The 20,919-nt window shown below is 32.6% G+C and overlaps 2 protein-coding genes across 11 annotated transcripts in view; one reads left to right on the top strand and one right to left on the bottom strand.

Annotated features, from left to right (window-relative positions):
- Slo2 (slowpoke 2) overlaps window positions 1-8,496 on the top strand; it is a 62,255-nt gene extending 53,759 nt beyond the window's left edge. For 4 of the 6 annotated variants that reach the window (XM_077403070.1, XM_077403068.1, XM_077403069.1 and 1 more), the window contains one exon: window positions 558-8,496. In XM_077403070.1, the coding sequence (XP_077259196.1) occupies window positions 558-1,463 (906 nt within the window). In that variant the 3' untranslated portion in view covers window positions 1,464-8,496. The remainder of the gene's footprint in view (window positions 1-557) is intronic. The other 2 variants (XR_013256433.1, XR_013256434.1) reach the window with 2 other exon arrangements.
- A 538-nt stretch (window positions 8,497-9,034) lies between these two features.
- LOC143895741 (uncharacterized) overlaps window positions 9,035-20,919 on the bottom strand; it is a 58,232-nt gene continuing 46,347 nt past the window's right edge. For 3 of the 5 annotated variants that reach the window (XM_077403075.1, XM_077403071.1, XM_077403074.1), the window contains 7 exons: window positions 19,786-19,878; window positions 14,371-14,551; window positions 11,077-11,211; window positions 10,745-10,896; window positions 9,980-10,340; window positions 9,663-9,852; window positions 9,035-9,340 (listed from right to left, as the gene is read on the bottom strand). In XM_077403075.1, the coding sequence (XP_077259201.1) occupies window positions 9,180-9,340; window positions 9,663-9,852; window positions 9,980-10,340; window positions 10,745-10,896; window positions 11,077-11,211; window positions 14,371-14,551; window positions 19,786-19,878 (1,273 nt within the window). In that variant the 3' untranslated portion in view covers window positions 9,035-9,179. The remainder of the gene's footprint in view (window positions 9,341-9,662; window positions 9,853-9,979; window positions 10,341-10,744; window positions 10,897-11,076; window positions 11,212-14,370; window positions 14,552-19,785; window positions 19,879-20,919) is intronic. The other 2 variants (XM_077403072.1, XM_077403073.1) reach the window with 2 other exon arrangements.

The following is a 20,919-nucleotide window of genomic DNA, read 5'->3' as shown; positions in this document are numbered from 1 at the left end:
ATATTTTATGCATTGTTTAAGATTTAAAATCAATCGATTGTGGCGTTCGGTTGATATCGAGAAGGTGGCTGTAACAGTGGGGTGATAGCGGTTCTTATAATACCATAAATGCCGCGCGCGTTAAGCCACTTGTTGCATGCAGTGAAGATAAAATGCACATATATGTCCAATTGACTTGATTGCGTTTGATAATTCACACGTGAACGTTAACCGATCTTCCAGGCATTATAAGACCTACATTTATAGCGAGTAATATTAAAATTACAAGATGACATCAGAAAGAGTTAAAATCTAAAAAGTCTTCTATTTGCATTACAATATCCTACAAAAATTGCAATTCTTTACTTTATCCCGCACTTTGTTAAAGAGCACATAATTTCGAGTGCACAATGCTGATATCTCTACTTTATTATGCGAAACTATGATAAGATATAAGATGGAATGACCGATGTTATTCAGGTCACCTCGTTGATATTATTGATCGTCACAACAGAATATCTCTCAGTGAATGCAGATTTATGCTAATAATATATCGTCTTTCTTTCATATACCGGCAGTATTCGGTGAGTCTTGGCGACGAGGCACGTGACAACCACGCGCAGCAGATTGAACGGGCGGAGATCGCAAACCTGGTGCGCTCGCGGATGGAATCGCTGAATCTGCCGGTCGCGGACTACGACGACGTATCGGAGAAGCGTAACAGCCTGTCCTACGTGATCATCAACCCGAGCTGCGATCTGAAACTCGAGGAAGGCGACATTGTTTATTTGGTGCGGCCCAGCCCGTTCTCCGCGCAGAAGACCTTCGAACGGCACAACTCCCGGCGAAAGAGCAACATCAGCTTCTGCTCGGCGCAACTGGTATCCCAGATGAGCGCGGCGGTCGCAGCCGCGGGTTTACAGATTGGTGGTCCGGGCAATCGTCGCGGTTCCAGCATCGGTTTGGCCAGAGCACCACCCTTAGGCACGACCAAGTCGAATTCACTGTCTCTACCCGATAGCCCTACCGTAGCCGGCACTCTGCGCGGTCGCTCCAACTCGTTGCGGGTCGTCGACGATATCCTGCTGCGACGTAGCAATTCCCTGAGGCAGGGTCTGACGATGACGACCAGGCGAAAGAGTAGCCTGGAGGACATCGGTCTGGGTGCGCTTTCACATCCCTCCAACCACAACTCGATCAAGATTGCTTTGAACGGCTCGATCGGCCTGGAGGTGACGCCACCGGAAGAGGGCTCGCAGGCTGGCGGCGGTGCTAGTAATACCGGCATTCTCGACGTGGGTCTACCTTCCATGCCGGAACTTAACGCGGCCTTGGGACCTAGTCTCGGCGCGGGCCTCGGCGGCTCTTTAGGCGGTCTCTACGATTCACCTTCCCTTCAATGCCCGATGGGCTCACCCTGCCCGTCGCCGCAGATGCAAGGTACCACACAAGATCCACAGCACATACAGGGGACAATAGTATGATATAACCTAATGTGGGGACGCAGGCTCTCCGGCGTGACACGAAATAAGTGGCTGTAGCGTTCCCACATGGCATTTAGGGCTGGGCGACATCAAGATCGACATCCTTACGATCATAACGGATCGACGGAGGATATTTTTTGAGCAACGTATTTCGTGGGACTGACCAAGCCGGATGGATGAGACGGCTGGAGAGCAAGGTGTTTCGATAAAATTAACATCGGACTGATAATTATTGCGAGTGTCAGAGAATATTTTGCAATAGGTAAAGTAAGTTGAGATGATATTACTTCAACAAGTTTCACTTATTGTTAGTTCCGAATCTGTAGAATTGGTTTCTATATCATTCTTCTTATAGTTCTCACAGTCCTCAAATGTAAAATACATAAATTTTAAATTTTTTATTGCAAGTAAATAACTCAAAATTATTAATGCAATTCGTTGATATTAATATTTCAAGTATTTAATTTTATATTGATTATTTATTGTTGATATTTACAAAGATAAATTTTTATAAAATCATGATTTAAATTAAACACTCTTTTATTTTATATTAATATTGTTGAATTACTCGCACTCCATTTTATGATAATACTTTTGTTTTCGCTTCAAGATGATGCGATTTATGACAGTTCATGGACCTAAACGCAGGTATATGAAATCGTAACTGTGATACGTTAGACCCATTGATCCTCTGAAGAGTGTGCTTTCTATTTATGAAGGACCTCGTTGGAAATTTCAATGTTACCACGATTTTTGAATGAAGAATCGCATCAGAAACTAATATGCGTTATTTTGTTATAGAGGGCGATGTAACTATGTTACGAGCTTCAGATTTTAGTTATTCCTTACTTTTATAATTCATACCATTGCAGTAGTAGTTACGTTCTTAAAACGTTTTGCTCTCTAGGTCGCCTCTAGCATACCGTCATCCGTATTTATGACTTCATTCGTTAGGCAGTAAATCGTATAAAATTAATGCAAAATGGTACGTAAGAAAAGTGCTTTACGACTGACGAGCATATATTTTGAATCACCTGCGATTTAAGCGTACAATTACACAAATACCAATTATTATACTGCGGATTAATATCACTTTTTTATTTATAGAATTAATTTGGAATTTGAAAAATGCTTTGTTTAAGTTGGAAATTGTAAATTGTATTTATTTTTCATGTCTTTTTATGTTTTTCTTTGACGAGAGAAAGAAACTAAATTAACCCTAGAACGCTTGCGAGTCCCGATTTCACTGAGTGTATTACACCAAGCTATTTTCAACCATCAATTAATGACTCTTCGAAAAATGGAAACAATTATTTCTTTAAAAAAATAATACTTAATCTTGGATGTAGTATATACAATGCTAATTTCAATGGCGTCCCCGACCGACATTCACCAAACTAACTAAACTGAGAAGGTTGTGCAGCATGGAAAGTTATAAAAGGGAAATAGAAATTTTTACCCTCTAATATTACACCCCCTTTACTTTTATTATATAAAAACGATATAAAAACGCATTTCAATAACAAGCATGGTACACCTTATAGTGTGGCGTTCTAGAGTTAATTAAAAAATTAATTTCTTAATTTATATAATTATATTTACAATTAGTAATTTCTAAACTAAAATCACGATTTATAATAAATATGCTTGTCCGTCGTCTACTTCGTACATTCTCGAAATACAAAACGAGAATACAACAGAAATGTTCTATAACGTACTCCTCGATTCTTACCTAGCGTCGCGCTCAGCGGTCGAGCGTGAATAATTTTATAATAGAGAGAAAATTTACGGCGAGAAAAAAAAAAGTCTATTATTTATATATATATATATATATATATATATATATATATATAATATATATTGTAGAGATATACGATGTATGACCATTTTATTCATATCACGCGAAAGTGCCGCACACGCGGAAATCATTATTATATCCTACGTAAATAGGAGAAAGAGTATTTTAGAAAGATTTAAGTGCTTAAAACACGCGCGTATATTATATCATGACTTTTCGCGGCGGCTAATAAATCGTTAATGGATTTTAATATCGAATCGCAAGACGATTGTCGATTTTCGTGACGACGCCGATTTACGGCCGATATTTCAAACCAATATAGACAAGAATCGTATATCATAAAAATTACGTGATAGACGAGAATCGATCGCAAATGAATTGCACGAAAACTATTACTACTATATATTACCTTACCTTCTTCTTCTTCTTCTACTTAATTTACTCTCGTATTAATTTCCGTGTATCGTGGGTATTGTCCCAAATGTCAGTTATCGTTAGCGAGTGAATGCAATTGTTCTTGCTTGATAATTCAACAATTCGTACAATTAGTTAGTTGAATTTGAATCGTCATTCGCGACTCAAGACAAGTTGCACCGACTGGATTATAGTTATCTAAATGTAAACGACGTTTTTCTGATTTTTATCTAGATTGCCATATTATCGTATGCTAATGTTAATAGGATAGGATACCAAATTTGTATAAAATTAAAGAATGTCCGAAAGATTTTTAAAAAAGTACTTGAAAGATAAATGAGAGATAAAGTGTTGTCTCTGGGCAAGATATAAATATACACTACATGTTAACCAGATTGGTGCAACGGGTCACAATAAGATCTAATCTTTGATGTGGCGCCGCCAATGTGACGCTCACAGCCAAATGCAATCGTTCGTTGACCAATTTACACTTTTCTTCGACCAATCGAGTCATTTTATCGACTATCTGCTTGCTTTCATTAACTCTAGTCAATTCGGTGCTATTAAATGCGCGGACAGAAATCTATTCCACGAAACAATTTTCTAACTTCTTTAGATTACTATTTCTATTTTATGAATTTTCAACATGTATAAGCATTCTAATATAACGTTAAACGTTTGCAACGCAAATAATAATTGTATAAAATAATACTTACAGTAATAAAGAAAATATTTGTATAGGGGTGACCGGGGCTAAGCCGACACTGTTTTTTCAAAGGCAATTTTTAATATTTAATTAAAATTTTTAAGCAAATTTTTTTTCAATAGTATATATTTAAAGAGCGTTTCTTCAGGTACAAAATTGATTCAGGAAGTTTTGCTGTACGTCGCTTTGTTTTGCCGCCAGGAAAGAAAAAGTGACGCAAAGACAAATTTTCAAATTGAAAAATGCCGGGGTAAACTCGACACTTTGCCTGATCGACACAATTTGATCTGGAATTTATTTTTTATTATTGTCTGAAACACTAAATATACATTTGTTTATCGTGTATTTAGAAAATAAAAAAAATTGGAATTAAGTAAAACAATCATTGAAAATAATAAGAACAAAAATTGTTGAACATTCAATTATTTTCATCTGAACTCATGTCTGAAAAACAATTTATGCAAGTAAATTTGCGATTACACGTGCGCACACATTTGTCATGGGCCATATGCTGCATTACAAGCATCGTTTATTATTGGGAAGCAATAAAACAGCGTGTCGACTTAGCCCCTGTCGACTTAGCCCCGAACGTCGTTTTTTACTTTTGTTATTCCAAAAATATAAAAATTTTGAAAATATGCAAAAATTATTATCGGATTCGTATAAAGCATCGAATTTCCCATCAAAATCACTTACCGGTAGATTTGCAAGAGTAAAGCTCGATGAAAGAGTAGACATTTTCGAGAGATCAAAAAAATTACTTTTTACTATCAAAAACGCTTATGTCGCGTTAAAAATTACACTATAACTCAGAATGTTACCAAATTCCGTTATGATAATACTGGCACATAAAGACGCATTTACAGTAGGAAAGGAAAGTTTCTACAATATATTTAAATTGGCAAAAAGCCTAATAGTGTCAAGTTAGCCCCGTTGTCGGCTTAGCCCCGGTCTCCCCTAATTATAATTAACATTATAAATTATTAATTAAATATTGTTTGATTTTTGTGTGTTATTTAAAAAATCCATGATTAACTATTTATAAAATATAATAAATTTTTATTATATTAATTTTTTAATGCCTTACTTTTACAGATTAGAAAAGAAATTGTGTTGTCCACTCGATATATTACACAGTAACTATAATCATTTGAATTTAATTTAATTATAACAATTAAAAATTAAAAACAAAAATTAAATATTTTCAAGAGCGCAAAGCACAAAATTGAGAGCTGAAAAGTCGGTTCGTGGAATAAATTAGCCATCTGTTCTAACGTCAAAATAATACGATAATTCATTCAGTCGAGATGAGATATATGAGGCAAATCTTAAATGCGCTCTATACAAAATCAAAATGTAAGATATAATAATAAGTAATGCGTCATGTCTCTTTTCTCTCGGGCTTGCTTCACATCCGATTGAGAATGTCAGAATTATCGTATCATGTATACATTGAATTATCGCATTTTCGTCATTCTACTATTTGATTGAAGTAAAATCGGCCATTTTCAATATCTAGTCGCTCAGGCGTGTTTAAATATTTAATCAAATTATTTTCTCTGTATCACTCTTTTTTCTCTGTTATTAGCTTTTTTCTCTTCGATTAGCGCAGATTCCTTCGTCGGCGACAGTATCTCGTATAGACTTTTATACATAGATATCATATGAGCAAATTATCTTTTAGAGAAAAATATAATGAAGGATTTTTTATATAGTAAGTAAAACAGATTTCTGCATTCCGAATATGAGGACACGATAATCGCATTTCAAACAATAATCAACTTAGAGAAACTCGGCAATTTTGAATAATTTTACCGAGGTACGTATTAACAGAGAGAAGGCCGCCCAAGTACAGTCGAATTATCGTTTTGACACGCTTTTATCTTAAAATTATTAGTAAAGACAAAAATAACGTCATTTATCATGTTACGGAGCCTCCTATTTCCAATTAAAAGTTTATTGCTCAAGTTTTCGAGACTCTCCCTTGAAACTCTCTTTCCTTCCCTTTAAAGAAAAGTTTCAATTGAATTTCTAAATACTTTTAAATTACACAATGTAATGGAATATAAACTTCTTTTGTTTAAGTGGGAAAGATATTTTGATAGGAAGATTATCATTGTAAAATTGCAGAAATAAATTTAAATCTAGGGATGCATCGAAGTTCACGTATCCTTACGATATTACCAGAGAGCGAGTAAAATAATTATTCGGAGAATATATATACACTTACAGTTAATTATAGGAATCGAATATAATGTGACCTGACTCTTCATAGCTGAATTCAATAATCTATAGAGTATCACGTTACAATATATTTAATGCGGCAAAGTCACGGCGATCTCTCGCAAGGTGTTTGCTGCTCTCGAGGAAGATTGTTCGAATCTACGTCTCGAATGAGGGCGCGATCGATTCCGCGAAACTTTGCATGAAGCCCTTCTTACAATATAAAAAAATTGGACTTGCGCATATAATTCTTGCACAGGGTAGGATAAGTACAACGATTTATCGTGCGTGCAACCCGTGTTTGATTTTTCGGAAAACAAAACATTGCATTTGATTTTACACTATTCGAAATATATACTCATCACATCTCAATTATATTAAAAGATGTAAAATCCGCGCGAGCAGAATAAAGAAAAAATTTGTATTTAAAAACATAACTTTTACTGATAGCGTGTATATAGAATTGGTAATTAATTAATCTGTAATAACTCGATTATTTATAGGGAATATATTGTTCATTATATTTCTTTCCCGTAGCGAAATTTTCATGAAAGTTCTTAATAATAGACAAAATACATTATTATGATATTCATTTTTCTCGTTCAATCTAAATACTAATTATGTCCATACTCATCAATAATTATATTTCTTTTTCATCGTTAGAGCTTAACAATTTTATGACAATTTTTACTCACGTTTGGAATTTAAGGCTGTGTTGATGTTATAGAAATTATGTCCCACATTCGTGATGTAAAACTCGAAGAGCACAAGTTTTTTCTTAATGTTTATAAAATCGCTTGTCAAAGTTCTCGTGCCTTTATAACGCAAGAGTACGTCATCGAGCGTACATCCGTAAGTTTTCTAAACGTTTTCAAATTTTAATTTTTCGCGAAATAGTATATTTATACTAACCTGGTTCTCCTGATAATTTTAATATATCTCCTACAGCCACATGATTTGGTTCGTATTTTCTCCTAAATTTAATGCGGTATTTAGATTGATTATATTATTTCTGAATTCTTGACACTGCTCACTTAACATCCATATCGCCTTTAATCAATATAACATGAAAATCAAATAACCACTCAACAATTAATTAGATATTAGTTTAATAATAAATATATGGTGAAAATGCGGACCATTATTCTTTTCTCTCACGATTCTCGCATGATTGTAACGACGTATGTTTAATTTTAATGAATATATGTATACTTCTTTATCAATATTTAGGCAAATATTTTATGCAGCGTGTTCACTTGTCTTTAAAGATATGCTTAAAATTAATCACATATTATTCACAAATTGAAATAAAGATAAATACGTGTTTTGTTTTCAAAAAGTGATTAAATTACACCGTTTTTAATAACATTTATTCACTTTCTTACGCGTCTTAATTATGATTATTTCGCCATACTATATCAGTTTACTGATTAGAAGTGACCATATTTGAAAGCGCGAATTTGTTTTCCAACTTGAAGAGAGGCTCATGTATTTTCTCGCGGTTGCACCAGATATCACACAAGTTCCTTCGAAAGTCTAAGCAAGAGCTTGGTGCACTTCGAATGAGCTCTCTTCGATAATGGCGTGAGTCTTACAGAAGTGTCCAGCTGGTTCTTACAATAAGATTTAAATAATTAAGCATTTCTCGACCACACAAATACAATTGTAAACGGCTGTACGTAATGTAAAATAATAAAAGCAGAAAGCAGAGAGAAAGAGAGAGAATGTGTATCTATATGTATACATAAAAAAAAGATATACAATATGCGACGTTGTAACGCGATGCGTGCGATGTAAATTTATTATAAATAAATTATTATATATAAAGCAGTGAAGAGAGCGTTTTTCGATAATATCTGTATGTGTTATTAAAAACAGTTCTATCTTGGTAATTATGTTATATTAATCAGAATTACCGCTAATGTTTTTGTGCAAAATTTATTTAGCTCATGCATAAAAAAACTAAAATTTTGAAGTGTAAAATATTGACATTTTCAAAAATTGGAAATCAGAAGCATGAGAAAACGCAACATTCCAGAAGAAATAATTACTTTTAATTGCTTTTAAAGCTTTATTAATTAATAATTAATATTAATAACTAAATTTTTACTAATTAATTATTTTTTTAGATTGAGTATAATTTAATATTATAATGCATAAAATATTTATTTGATTTTTTCTTTTCTACCGCTTTCATTCCGTTTATAAAAAACATTCCTTCCCTTTCACTTCTTTTGTATAATTATATATTTATAAAATTATATTAAATTAAAAATTTTATTATAATAAAATATATATTTACGTTGAAAGCTCAAAAAGTAGATAATTATTTTAACTTCTGACAGATGATCCATTATTTTATTGTAAAAATTAACTTCTTATTACTATTTGCTGAAGATAAAGGATACTGAAAATAATAAAGTCAAGAAGTTATAAATATATGTACGTGGAATGTTTATTATACGTATAATATGCACAAGTGTATATACAGTACATTTACTACGCGTATACTTCGATCTTCTGCACAATACATAAATACAGGATTTAAATGCATTATCAATAGAAATGAGTCCGGCTAACAAACGCCCTTTATAGGCTTCAGTACATTTTCAGTGAATTGTCCTACTATATTACCTCTCGGATGGTAACATGCTACCACGACACATGTACCATCCCGTTTAGCCATAGCAATACCCATTTCGGTTGTGTTTTTCCAGACAATTTGCGTAAAATGGCCTGTAAAAATAAATAATATTATTGCGAGCATATTTTAATTATAATTTTGTCACAATTTTTAAGTTTTTTAAACATTTTATTTTTTACAACATAAATAATTGTTAAATAAGTTAATATATATAATTACGATAAATATTAATATACAAATTTTATTATAGCAAAATAAATATGAAATTAAATCAATTAATTCTTTTTTTTGGAATTGATTTTTTTATCTGTTTTGCACAATTTCTGTTTTATATATTTTCATTCCATTAACTTTCCTACTTCGTTATTGAACTTGAGATAATATTAAAATACATGGAAATAATACGATACGTACATGTGTTGAGAACTTTCGGCTCAATGCCAAATTTATGTTCTTTCTTCTCGGAATACCACTTTGATATGACTTCACGTGCAGAAACGATCAGTTTAGGATCGGAACACTGCATTGAATAAATGTTTTCGCCGTACGGAGACGACGATTGAGGTATCAGTTTATTTGTGTTTAGCAACGTGTTTGCCCAGGCCTACGGATAAATAAACATGCATAACATCTGATTTTTACGCTATTTGCTACAATTTTTAGTCAGTTGTATTTAAAATACATTGCAGATAAAATTATAAAATTTATAATAATATTGTATATTCTGAAACCTTGGCAGCGGCTGTTAATTCCGGATTTAATCTTAAATCTGGTACTCGATGTTTTCTTCGATATTCATTATGAACCAATAATGCCTCTTGCCGCCACGTTTGCTCGTCTATATAGTGTTGTTTTAGGTCGGTAAAATTAATCCGTTTTGCAGGATCCACGGGTGGAAGAACATTTTCTGTGAAACTGCCTAAGAAATTCCCAGCGGGATTGTAATTACAGACAACATAAACCTCGCCATTTCGATTTCTAGCCATTCCCACCCCTAACTCAGTACTGTCCCTCCAGATCACTTGTGTAAAATGACCAGTCTTCAGTGTTGTAGGCTCCTTTCCGTATTGATGCTGAGCTTCTTCAACATACCTACAACAGGTAAAAATTCCAACATATTATACTTAAATAGAAACAATATAATTATCTTATATTATATTAATAAAGATTTATCTGTGATGCAAATTTTTATGTATTAAATATATTCTGCACAAAAATTTTAATCTGTTAGTTTTAAATACAAGAAGCAGTTGACATCAGACAATTCAACATGAATCAAATGTAATTAAATACTTAAAATAATAATTTAAAAATTAATAGATTTTTATCTTCTGTTGATGAAAATGTAAATATATTAAAGAAGAACAATATTTTTTTCCATCATTATGACTTCAATATTATAATATAATGTGGCAACCATAACATAATATGTAATATAATATATAATATAATATATACATTAACAATAAATATATACGCGATAATTATAACCTTACCATTCATTCACCGGTTCTTCGCCTCCGATAATAGTCTTTGGATTGGAGCTCCACATGCAATAGAGATTCTCTCCATAGTCAATGTTCGCCCTGTGTTCTAATCTACCTCTAGCCGCCAATATGTTAGCCCAGTCTTGACTTGTCTTGCACAGCTGAAATTAAACCAACACCGTTATTTATCGTTTCCCGTTAAAGTTGTCAGCAGAGATCCCTCCACGCTTCCGAGAACGAAGCAAGCATAAAAAAATCAGGTTTCCTTGTTTCTCGGAAGTTGCTCGGTGAGGGCTGCGACTTTATTACAATTTTATTGCAAAAGAAAGATCGACAGTAACCTGCTTGCTGAGTCGTATCGGCGGTACTCCATGCCGCGATCGGTAGAAATTATGCGTATCGAGGCAGACGTTAATAAATTCCTTCGGTGGTCCCGATCTGCGCACAGATGGTTTACGCGTATCAATCTTTGTTATCTACAACATATAGAAAGAGAGCATCGTATAACAGATTTAGATCAAATAATAAATCCGCAGATTTGTTATTAAAATCTATAAGTATATAAGATCATAGTTAGACATAAATTACATTTTATTATAGTCAAACTGCGTTTTGCATTTTTCAAACATTGCATTAAAGCTTTAGATTAAATTTATTTATATCTTAGGTTTAAAAAATGTAAAGGTTTATAATCTAAACATTTGTAAATGTCAAATCTATTTTTTTTTTAATTAAACAATATTTATCAATATGTCAATAGTATTATTATATGTATCTCCCCACAAGATTTTGAGGACTTCAAAAAATCAGAAAAAATGCAAATGTTATCGTTTAATTGCAAATTGAGTACAATGCCAACAAAGCAAATGCATGGTAAGCAATACGACGATGTAAATGGTAAAAGCCAGTGTCCTTAATAACTTAAACGCGAAACCATCTACAGGAAAAAACTAACCGGCAGAAACGATTTCCCATCGTCCTATAAGATCACGATTATCTGCTACGCGATTAGGATGCCCATAGATAAACTTCTATTCGCACTTCCGTTTACGTGACCACTCGTTAAATTTCTCTTACTTGCTGAGAAAATTTACCGAGTGTAGTATATGACTATAAGGTATAAGTAATGAAGAAATAACTTTTTAAAATATATAACTCCAATGATTAAATTAGAGATCGCAATCGGAAACAGCGATAATTATCGTGGAACTCAGACTGACGATAGCTTCAGAGTTTCTCGACAATCATCTGTTTAATTGCCTATAATTTGCACGTAGGCGGTGACTTAATAAATTGATAAAAAAAAGTAAGCAATATTGGACGATTAAGTAAATAATATAAGACCGTGATGCCAAATAATCTTTAAAAATTTCTTTAAAAAAATATATAAAATTGACATATATATATATATATATATATATATATATATATATATATATATATATATATATATATATATATATATAAGTGCCAATTTTATTATATATATATATATATATATATGTATATATATTTATTTATATATATATATATATATTGTTGTAATCTAAAATTACAACGGGTAATTATTAAATTATTTATAATAAAATTATAGAATAGTCTTTCGAAAGACTTCGAGGAAATTGTCTTTCGAAAGACTCCTCAATTTACGCTGACGCGGACGCGGAAGTTCATCAAGCTTCCGCGTCAATCGAACTATTGCGATATGCATAAGAATGTGCAACAACGCATTTTGACATTCGCGGAACCGCGGAAGTACAGCGAGATTGCGAATGCGCTCGGTCACTGACCGACCTCATTCGGGGGACCGTCGAACCCGGCGGAAAAGTGCCGACAGGGCATAACTCAAAGCAATATAAGGGACCGTCGAAGAAGCCGCGACGGAGAGTAATACACCGGAGACTCTGCCCGTGACCGTTCCCGTAAGCCGTGTCGCGAAGTTCTAAATTATAACAAAGCGCGAGCGAGATATAATAATTGTGAAAGGCAACTACAAGTGTAAGTTAGTGAGTGTAACAGGAGCGCTGAAATATAGCTCCAATATAAAGTAAAACGAAGTGAAGTTCATTTAACGACGCCTACACCTTGTTTCACCTGCGAACCCGACCGCTTCCTAATCTGCCCGCCTGTGCCTACCGAGTCCCAACTCGTAAGGTCAAGAGATCCCAAAAATAATAAACGTTTTGCCGTAAGCCGTCACCAATCGGCAACGCGGCATAACAATATATATATATATATATATAAATAGAGCATTTGTAGAAGAAACGAAAGGAGGAGAAACTGCTAGCTTAAACAAAATTCAAACAAGTTCCTACAATTGCTAGTTATTAGTGCCAGATAGTCGGCTAAAAACTTAGCGGTTATTGAGCTCGCTCTTTGATGAATATACATCAGTTCGCGCTACAAATCGTCTGGCCGTTTTGTGAGCAAGGCCATTAGCGTAAGTGCAAAAACATCCCGCGCGTATATGAAGAATAAGTCCAGCGAATGAGAACGCGACGACACGCGCGGGTGGAAAATAGAGCGGAAAAATTGGTTCCGCAAATGCGCAAAATGCAATTTGAATTTTTGACGGATTATAATAGTCATCGCGTGAGATCGCCGGACGATCGTATCCGAATGATCTACCGGTCATTCGAGCAGTGTAAACGGTGACTCTCGAAAAAGGAGCGATCCTGAGTCATCGCGGGTGGCAATGCACCTTTCCGCAAAGCACATGATGTTTAGGCTCCTTTCACACTGCACGCAAAGTCGAAGAGTTACGCTTTCCAACTGGCTAATTTACCAAGTAGGTTGAAACCCAAAGACTCTTGACATAAAGAGATATTACAGGTAGATCGATCAATGAAAAATTAGCTACCGAAGAGATAGTCTATAAGTTTATAAATCAATTAGCATTTTTGCCTCTAATTATATGTACATGAACATCTTCTTACGTACAATAGGTAAATATGTCGATTCCTTTTTAAACTTATCCAGTATTGCTAATCCTATAAAATTGTTAACAAAAAAAATATCAAGAATCTGACAAAAACAACTATATTTATTTCTACATAGATTTATTTCTACATGCTTTTTATCGCAATGCGATTTATCTTCCCGAGAAAGAAAATTTATTTATGATGTAAATCTAGACTCTTACAAAGTATAACATTTTAGACGCGTTTAGATCACGTAGTACAAGTAGCACGATTACGTTGCGTTGCAATATTGTTAGCACGATCAGCAATTTGCATTGTGATACTATCTTTCCTTTATTTATGCGCAACGTAAGCGTTTGCGTTGTGCATTTATGTGAAGATATACTAAGAAGATTTCTGTCGTCTTAACGTGCTAGACCATCTATGTGATAATATTACCGTTTTTAAGTTTTTCAGATTTTTTAACTTTAGATTTTTCTCTTTTGCGAGAGTTTACATAATATAATCTTGAGGGTTTAGATAATAAAAATTTGAAATAAGAATTTTTAAGATTAGAATTTTAAAATTGTGGAACATTGGTTTTTTTGTCCATTAAAATTATTTTAAAACTCTGCATATTCCGTTTATCTCGAATTTTCGTAACTTCAAATTTTCATTGCGTTTTTTGGCTCTTCGGAATATTAGTGGCTAATACATTGCAATAGATGTCAATACCTGTGAGGACGAATATCTTGCGGAATCGGGAGAGGCCGAGGAAGATCTAGCGCTGCTGCAAGACATGCCATCGCTTCCTAGACTGCCGTGGAAACTACCGTGCAAGGAATTCGACAACGGACCCGGTGATGCTGGCGATGCCGTCAACGGAGACTTCGATCTTACCGAGTCTGTCCTCGACCTGAAAGTAGACCGATTACACGGTGTACGAAGAAATATATAGCGCTCCTTTTTGCTCCAGACAACATAGTGACGCATGAACACTGAACGCTTTAAATAAGCAGATCGAATTTTTTGAAATTCTTTGCACTAGAAGCTTCTATATGAGCGCATGTGAATTTTATTTGGATTAAATGTGCTTTAAGAATTTCTTTACAATTAACTTAGCTATTTTAAGAGCTCTATAGAAATTATATACAAAAGAAATCACATTAAAATTGTTTTGACAGTATAGTTATTTATAATTAAAAGTAAAACTTTTGAAATATATGTGAAGTACATGACACAACATGTAAAGTACATGAAATAAGTATACAGATTTGTGATCACTTATAGATTAATAGTATTTGATATAATACAAATAATAAAGAAAATTGTATGAAACAATACACATAATACTAATGCACATATAAAAGTAAATTATTATAACTTCATTAATTTAATTATCAAAAAAAAAATTAATTTATCATAAAATATTAAAAAATTGTTTTTATAGAAGAAATTTTGGTAATTATGCAGTATAGGGGAAGCACCTCCGATGACCTTGACCTTGACATATGTTGTCAAGGTCACCTTCCTGAGTGCCCTTCAGAAGGTTTTAGCCGTCGCTCGTTTTTTATTAAAAAGTTATAAACAAAAAAAGTTTCGAAAATATAGCAGTTATTTTAAGTACTGAGAGGCATAAACGACTAATATTACGTTTTTCTTTAAAGCAGAGAATACTTTATTTCGCGAGAAAGTCGCTGCTTTACCAAAACACAACATTTAAAGCAGTAAATTGTTGATAAATTGAAATTTTTTTGTTAAAGCAGAGATTACATTATTTTGCGAAAAAATCGCTGCTTTACCAAAACACAACATTTAAAGCAGTAAATCGTACCTATGTAGGTTAGTGACGCGCTTTAAAAGTATTTAAGTGTTTAAAGCGCGTCAACTAACTTATATATGCACCTATATATGCTATATTTTTCAAACTTTTTTTGTTAATAACTTTTTAACGAATAGCGAGCGACGGCTAAAACTTTCTGAAGGTCACTCGTGGTCATGACCTTGACAACATATATCAAGGTCATTGAAATCGGTGAGGTCGCCAAACTTTTTTTTGTTAATAACTTTTTAATAAAAAACGAGCGACGGCTAAAACCTTCTGAAGGTCACTCAGGAGAGTGACCTTGACAACATATGTCAAGGTCAAGGTCATCGGAGGTGCTTCCCCTATACTGCATAATTACCGAAATTTTTATTAAAATAACAAAATTTAAATAAGTAATAAATGGTATTTGTTGAAATATATAGTACGTAAGTTTTTCTTACAATAAGCCTAGTAGCCAAATCAAAGATTATTTTAAATTATTATAAGTATAATAAAATATATTATTATATAGTGTAAGAAATCTAAGATTTCTAAAATAAAAAATAATTTAATTAAGATTTTTACTAATTCACTTTAAAAATTGTATATATCGTAATCGATGTAATTTGCATCTTCTTCTCTGATCTTGTAACCCAGTGATAAGTGATGACATTGACATTAAATTGATATTGAGTTTCGTGAATCGAAATGTATCAAAAGGATTATGTAAATAATCTAAATATTTTTATAACAAAAATGTAATAAATCACAATCTAAAATTATATGCCTTATTTTTAATTGTAGATTTTTATTTTATTACATTACAGCTTGTTTAAGAAATATCGTTACTTCTTTGATAATTTTTCTCAAAAACGCAAATTATATAAAATTTTTTTAAAAAAAAACTTTTTAAAAAAAAAATAATTATTCAATTTTTTTAAATCAACAATCTATACTATTACAATCAATATGTTTTTTTTTTATTAGCATAAATTATTTGCGTTAATACATAAAGCATAAATATAATACTTGTAAGGTACAAGATTACAAACAGTCTAGTCCCTTTGTATCTCGATGAAATGAGAACAAGCAGGAAAGCCGATGAAATTACAATGTGCAATGATCTTAATTGTAAGATCATATAGACGACCATTATGGCATGTGCAATGAATCAAAGCGATTGAACATGAAGGTATCTAAGAGCACGACGTAGATATCCAGTCATTATACACTTATAATGCAAATCCATGATCGTTCCATGCAAAATTGCACATTGACTAATGAATAGCAATTTTGCCAGACTGTGTAGTTAACTTCGCATTAGGATGCATACAGATGCACCGCAGAAAACGATCGTTGTGAATTATGTTGTATAATTTTGCCAATCTCGATTTAAAGATAAGTACGTTTTCAGAAGCTTGCAAATATTATTTGTCGAATTCGAAATTAAAGAACCTATTTATTTATTATTATGTTTATTTAAGTAGCCATATTCTGAACAGAAAGTTCTGAGAATATTTTATGTGCGTTTAACAGGTTTCAAGTAATTCGCAATCTGACATCTGTTTACTGACGAATATACACGCACACAGAACACCAAATGGCGTAAGAACATATTTAGAACAGAAACTGCTTGAAATATAAATCTTAAAAAGTTTTTAGAAAAGTCTGGCGCACGCGAGAAGATTTAATTAGATATAATCAATATCAATTATTTAATTAAATCCACAATATATTAACTGAATAGCTGTGTGCATTTATGTAAAACAAAGTGTAATGAGAGAATATCCACTTTACTTATATATTATAAAAAAATTAACCAACATTAATTAACATTATTTTCTATTATTTATGCATGTGAATCAAACATCTAAATGTAAGAAAGCCGCCTTGCTTCAAACGGTTAAATAAATTTTATTAAAAATTCGAACAATTTCGGTATTCAGCCGAAAGATGTTACATCAGAAAGCCAAGAAAGAGTTGAAATTTCCAAAGTCTTTACTGGACCCCGTTAAAGGTTACGCGAAATAGCGAACACTTCATCGTGCTCATATCTACGTATATTGCCACATACGCCTTTACAAGCACGGCTCGTATTTCCTTCTTCCTACGAGCCTTTGCGACGCGTCCACGGCCACGGTCACCGCGAAAGAAAGGTTGTCGTTTCTTTTGTTATATCGCGCCCAGAGGAATAAGGAGAATAATTGTGAAGTCTCCAAAATGCTATAAGAGCCTGACCACAATAAAATACAGCATTTATTTATATTTTATAATAAAATGTTAATAAATTTTTTTTTTAATTTTTGAACTAATTTTTACTTAAATACATACAATAAAGTCTTGTTCTTGTAATTTTTTAGATTAAACGATGTTTTATGAATAATTCTCAAAATATTGATAAAAATATTTAAATTAGATAAGAATAAGATAAGAATAAAGTTCTCTGTTATAGTTTATGCCTTTGAGATATAATTCAAAAAAATGTGTAACATTCAATCGCTTGTTGAACTTAAGGCATGCAGTATTTTATTGCATATTTCTTCCATCTCATTTTTATACCTTATAGCATTGTGTTTTACTCATTCAAACGAGTTGCACGAAAGTTTTTCCCGACCACGCCGCTTGCGTGGGCGGAATCGCATACGGGTACGTCAAGCAACGATTCCTCTTCGATAAGAATTTAATACCGACAATACAAACCTCGCAGCAATTAATCTTTTATGTAAATGATCCAAGTAAATTTCTTCTCACAAACTTGACAGCATATGTACAAATGGGGCTGTATAATTTTAACCATATTTAAACAAAACAAAATTACCCAAGATTATTCATAAATTCTAAATAGAATAAAATTATAAGCTCTCTTAAAAAATTATATTAATACAGATTAGAAGCCTATCTTAAGGGGTAAAGCCACTCTAGAATTGTCAAGAAATCGATTTTTTTTTTGCTTAAACGATGCTTTAAGGTCTTAGAAATAAGGTTACACTTGGTTTCAAAGCTCGGAAAAATCTCTATTATCCCTTTTTCGTAATCCGTCTGCCGGCGCGTTCACATCTGTGAATGGTAACTGAAACTTTAAACGTGTTTTTCTCGAAATCGCTTTTTTAAAATCGGGCAGAATCAGAACTCGAACACCTTTTATCCGATTGACTTAAAATTTTGAGTGAAATTTTACAATAACATTATTTTTAGAAGTACATGTAGATTTTGCGATAAGTTGAACAAAATTTTTTTTATAAACAATTTTGTGCGAAATTTTTTAGCAAAAAATGAAACACTTTTTTTCAACATGCACCATTCTTACAAAAAAATGATATTTTGCAATTTCCACATGTACTTCTGTAGAAAAACTTATATATTTTTCAAAAATCTTTGAATTTTTGTTCCAGCTCAGAAATTATAGGAGCTTCGATTTCGCCCGTTGGACGCCTTCCGCAAAAAGGCACTTTGGAGCACTGTCTCTGGCGCCGCCATTTTGGCAATAAATAATTAATAAAAATTTTTTTTATGTTTTAATATTTAAATAATAAATAGAATTAAACCGATTTTCATTTATGACTGTATTTCTGAAAAAAATTATCAAAAATTGGCTTCATTTTGGGACTCTAGAGTGGCGTTACCCCTTAATTATAAATCAAAGTAAATAATATATATTTTTCCTGCGCAACTTTGTATGCGATTGTGTATAGCATTTTCATATTTTCAATTTGCTTTATGATAAAAAACCATTTTCTTAAGATAATTGTTAATAAGAGTTACACCAAATATTATAACTACCAAATTTTAAAATTGGTAGTTATAATAATTTTAAAATTTGGTAGTTATAATACAAATAATAACATATTGTTTTGAAAACTACTATTATACTAAATAAGAGAGGTATCAATGAAAGTAATAATAATATAAAGAGAAACGCGCATATACCTATAATATATTTTACAGCCTCCAAGAGATTCTCATATTTTCAATTTTACTTAGCAACGGATAAATCTCATTCCTGCATGGCTCACGAACATTATCATCCTGTTACGCTATCGTGAAAGCCGGTAATTTACAGTATCCTTACAGAATTGCCATCTTTTTGCGACTCGTTTGAATGTATCGTAAGCACGCGAACTTTCAGCTGTCGCTCTGCTTTCTATGTGCCGCCTACGCTAGTGAACTAGGACCACTTACCGATCCTAGTGAAGTTTCAGAAAACATCTGATAATAAGCGACAAAACACACTGGCAAAATGCTATCGGTGTCGTGTTCGCGGCAAGTCTTTTACATGCTTACTCTTACTTCACTGGAATCGGAATTTGGTTAAACTGCAAGTTTGTGCTGCATAGGCAATATACCTGTCAGGTGACACTTGATCGACAAAACCGACCACCTTCTTTTTCGTTCCGTGCACGCTGAGCGATGGCATACTACAAGAGCAACGACTTACACTAGAGAAATGTTAAATTATATATGTATTCTCACTTCTCATGTAAATAATGTTAGAAATAAGACCATTCAAAAATTCACGACAGAATTTCATAAACTTCGGAGAGCTTAATGCTCGACAATGATAATGACGAAAACTCCGAAAGTTTAAGGCAATAATAGAATTATCTATCAAATATTATATTACATTATTGATTATTCTTTGAATTATGAATCTTAGCAACGTGGAAATATTGTTGAAAATATAAGCGTTTTCAACATTAAAGAAATTTAACAAGTAATCAACAGAAAATTTATCTTTCTCTCTCATTTAACTTCACGTATAATTATTTTATTAGAATTCTAATAAAATTCTATTCTATTTGTAGGTATACTCAATATAATACTAAAGAATAATATAAAAATAATATAATATTAAAAAATAAAACATGATTTTAATTAAATATTCGTAAAAAATGCCAAATTGATCAAAGAATCAATTGATAAGTTATAGCAATTCTTCTATAACGTTTTGTGTATAAAAATTGTATTCTTAAAAGCATAGGTTTCTCCGGTGATGGATTGCATTATGTAATCCTACATTCTATTGTCCAACCGAAAACCAAAGTTGTCTCGATTCCCAACATTACTCGCGAGAGAGTGCTGAGAGAAATTAATTGCTCCGTAAGAATGTAGAGAACCTGCTAAATGTCATACGACATTTCACAGATTCTTCACACGTATAGGCTTCAAGATTAACCGAAACGAAAGAACAAGTCGCTCTTCCGCTTTTAGCATACGAGATAATTGAAAACTTGCGGTTTGCGGTTTCTCTCAGAATACCTTTCCATAGAATACAGATGTATATATCAAGAGTTTACTGTCCTATATTAATATTGAATTTTTCTTAAGATTCGGAAAAAATTATCGTCTATTATTAGTTTAAGCTTTAATATTTTAAATTTTACCTATTAATTGCAAATAAAATTTCTAGAGATAGAATAAGAAAAAAACAGCAAATTTGGAATATATATATATATATATATATATATATATACAGGGTG

The sequence above is a fragment of the Temnothorax americanus genome, unplaced genomic scaffold, assembly GCF_048541705.1.
Source record: "Temnothorax americanus isolate GAGA-0224 unplaced genomic scaffold, ASM4854170v1 Scaffold168, whole genome shotgun sequence".
Lineage (NCBI taxonomy): Eukaryota > Metazoa > Arthropoda > Insecta > Hymenoptera > Formicidae > Temnothorax > Temnothorax americanus.
Note: the sequence above shows the minus strand (reverse complement) of the source record. Positions and strands in the feature narration are given on the sequence as shown.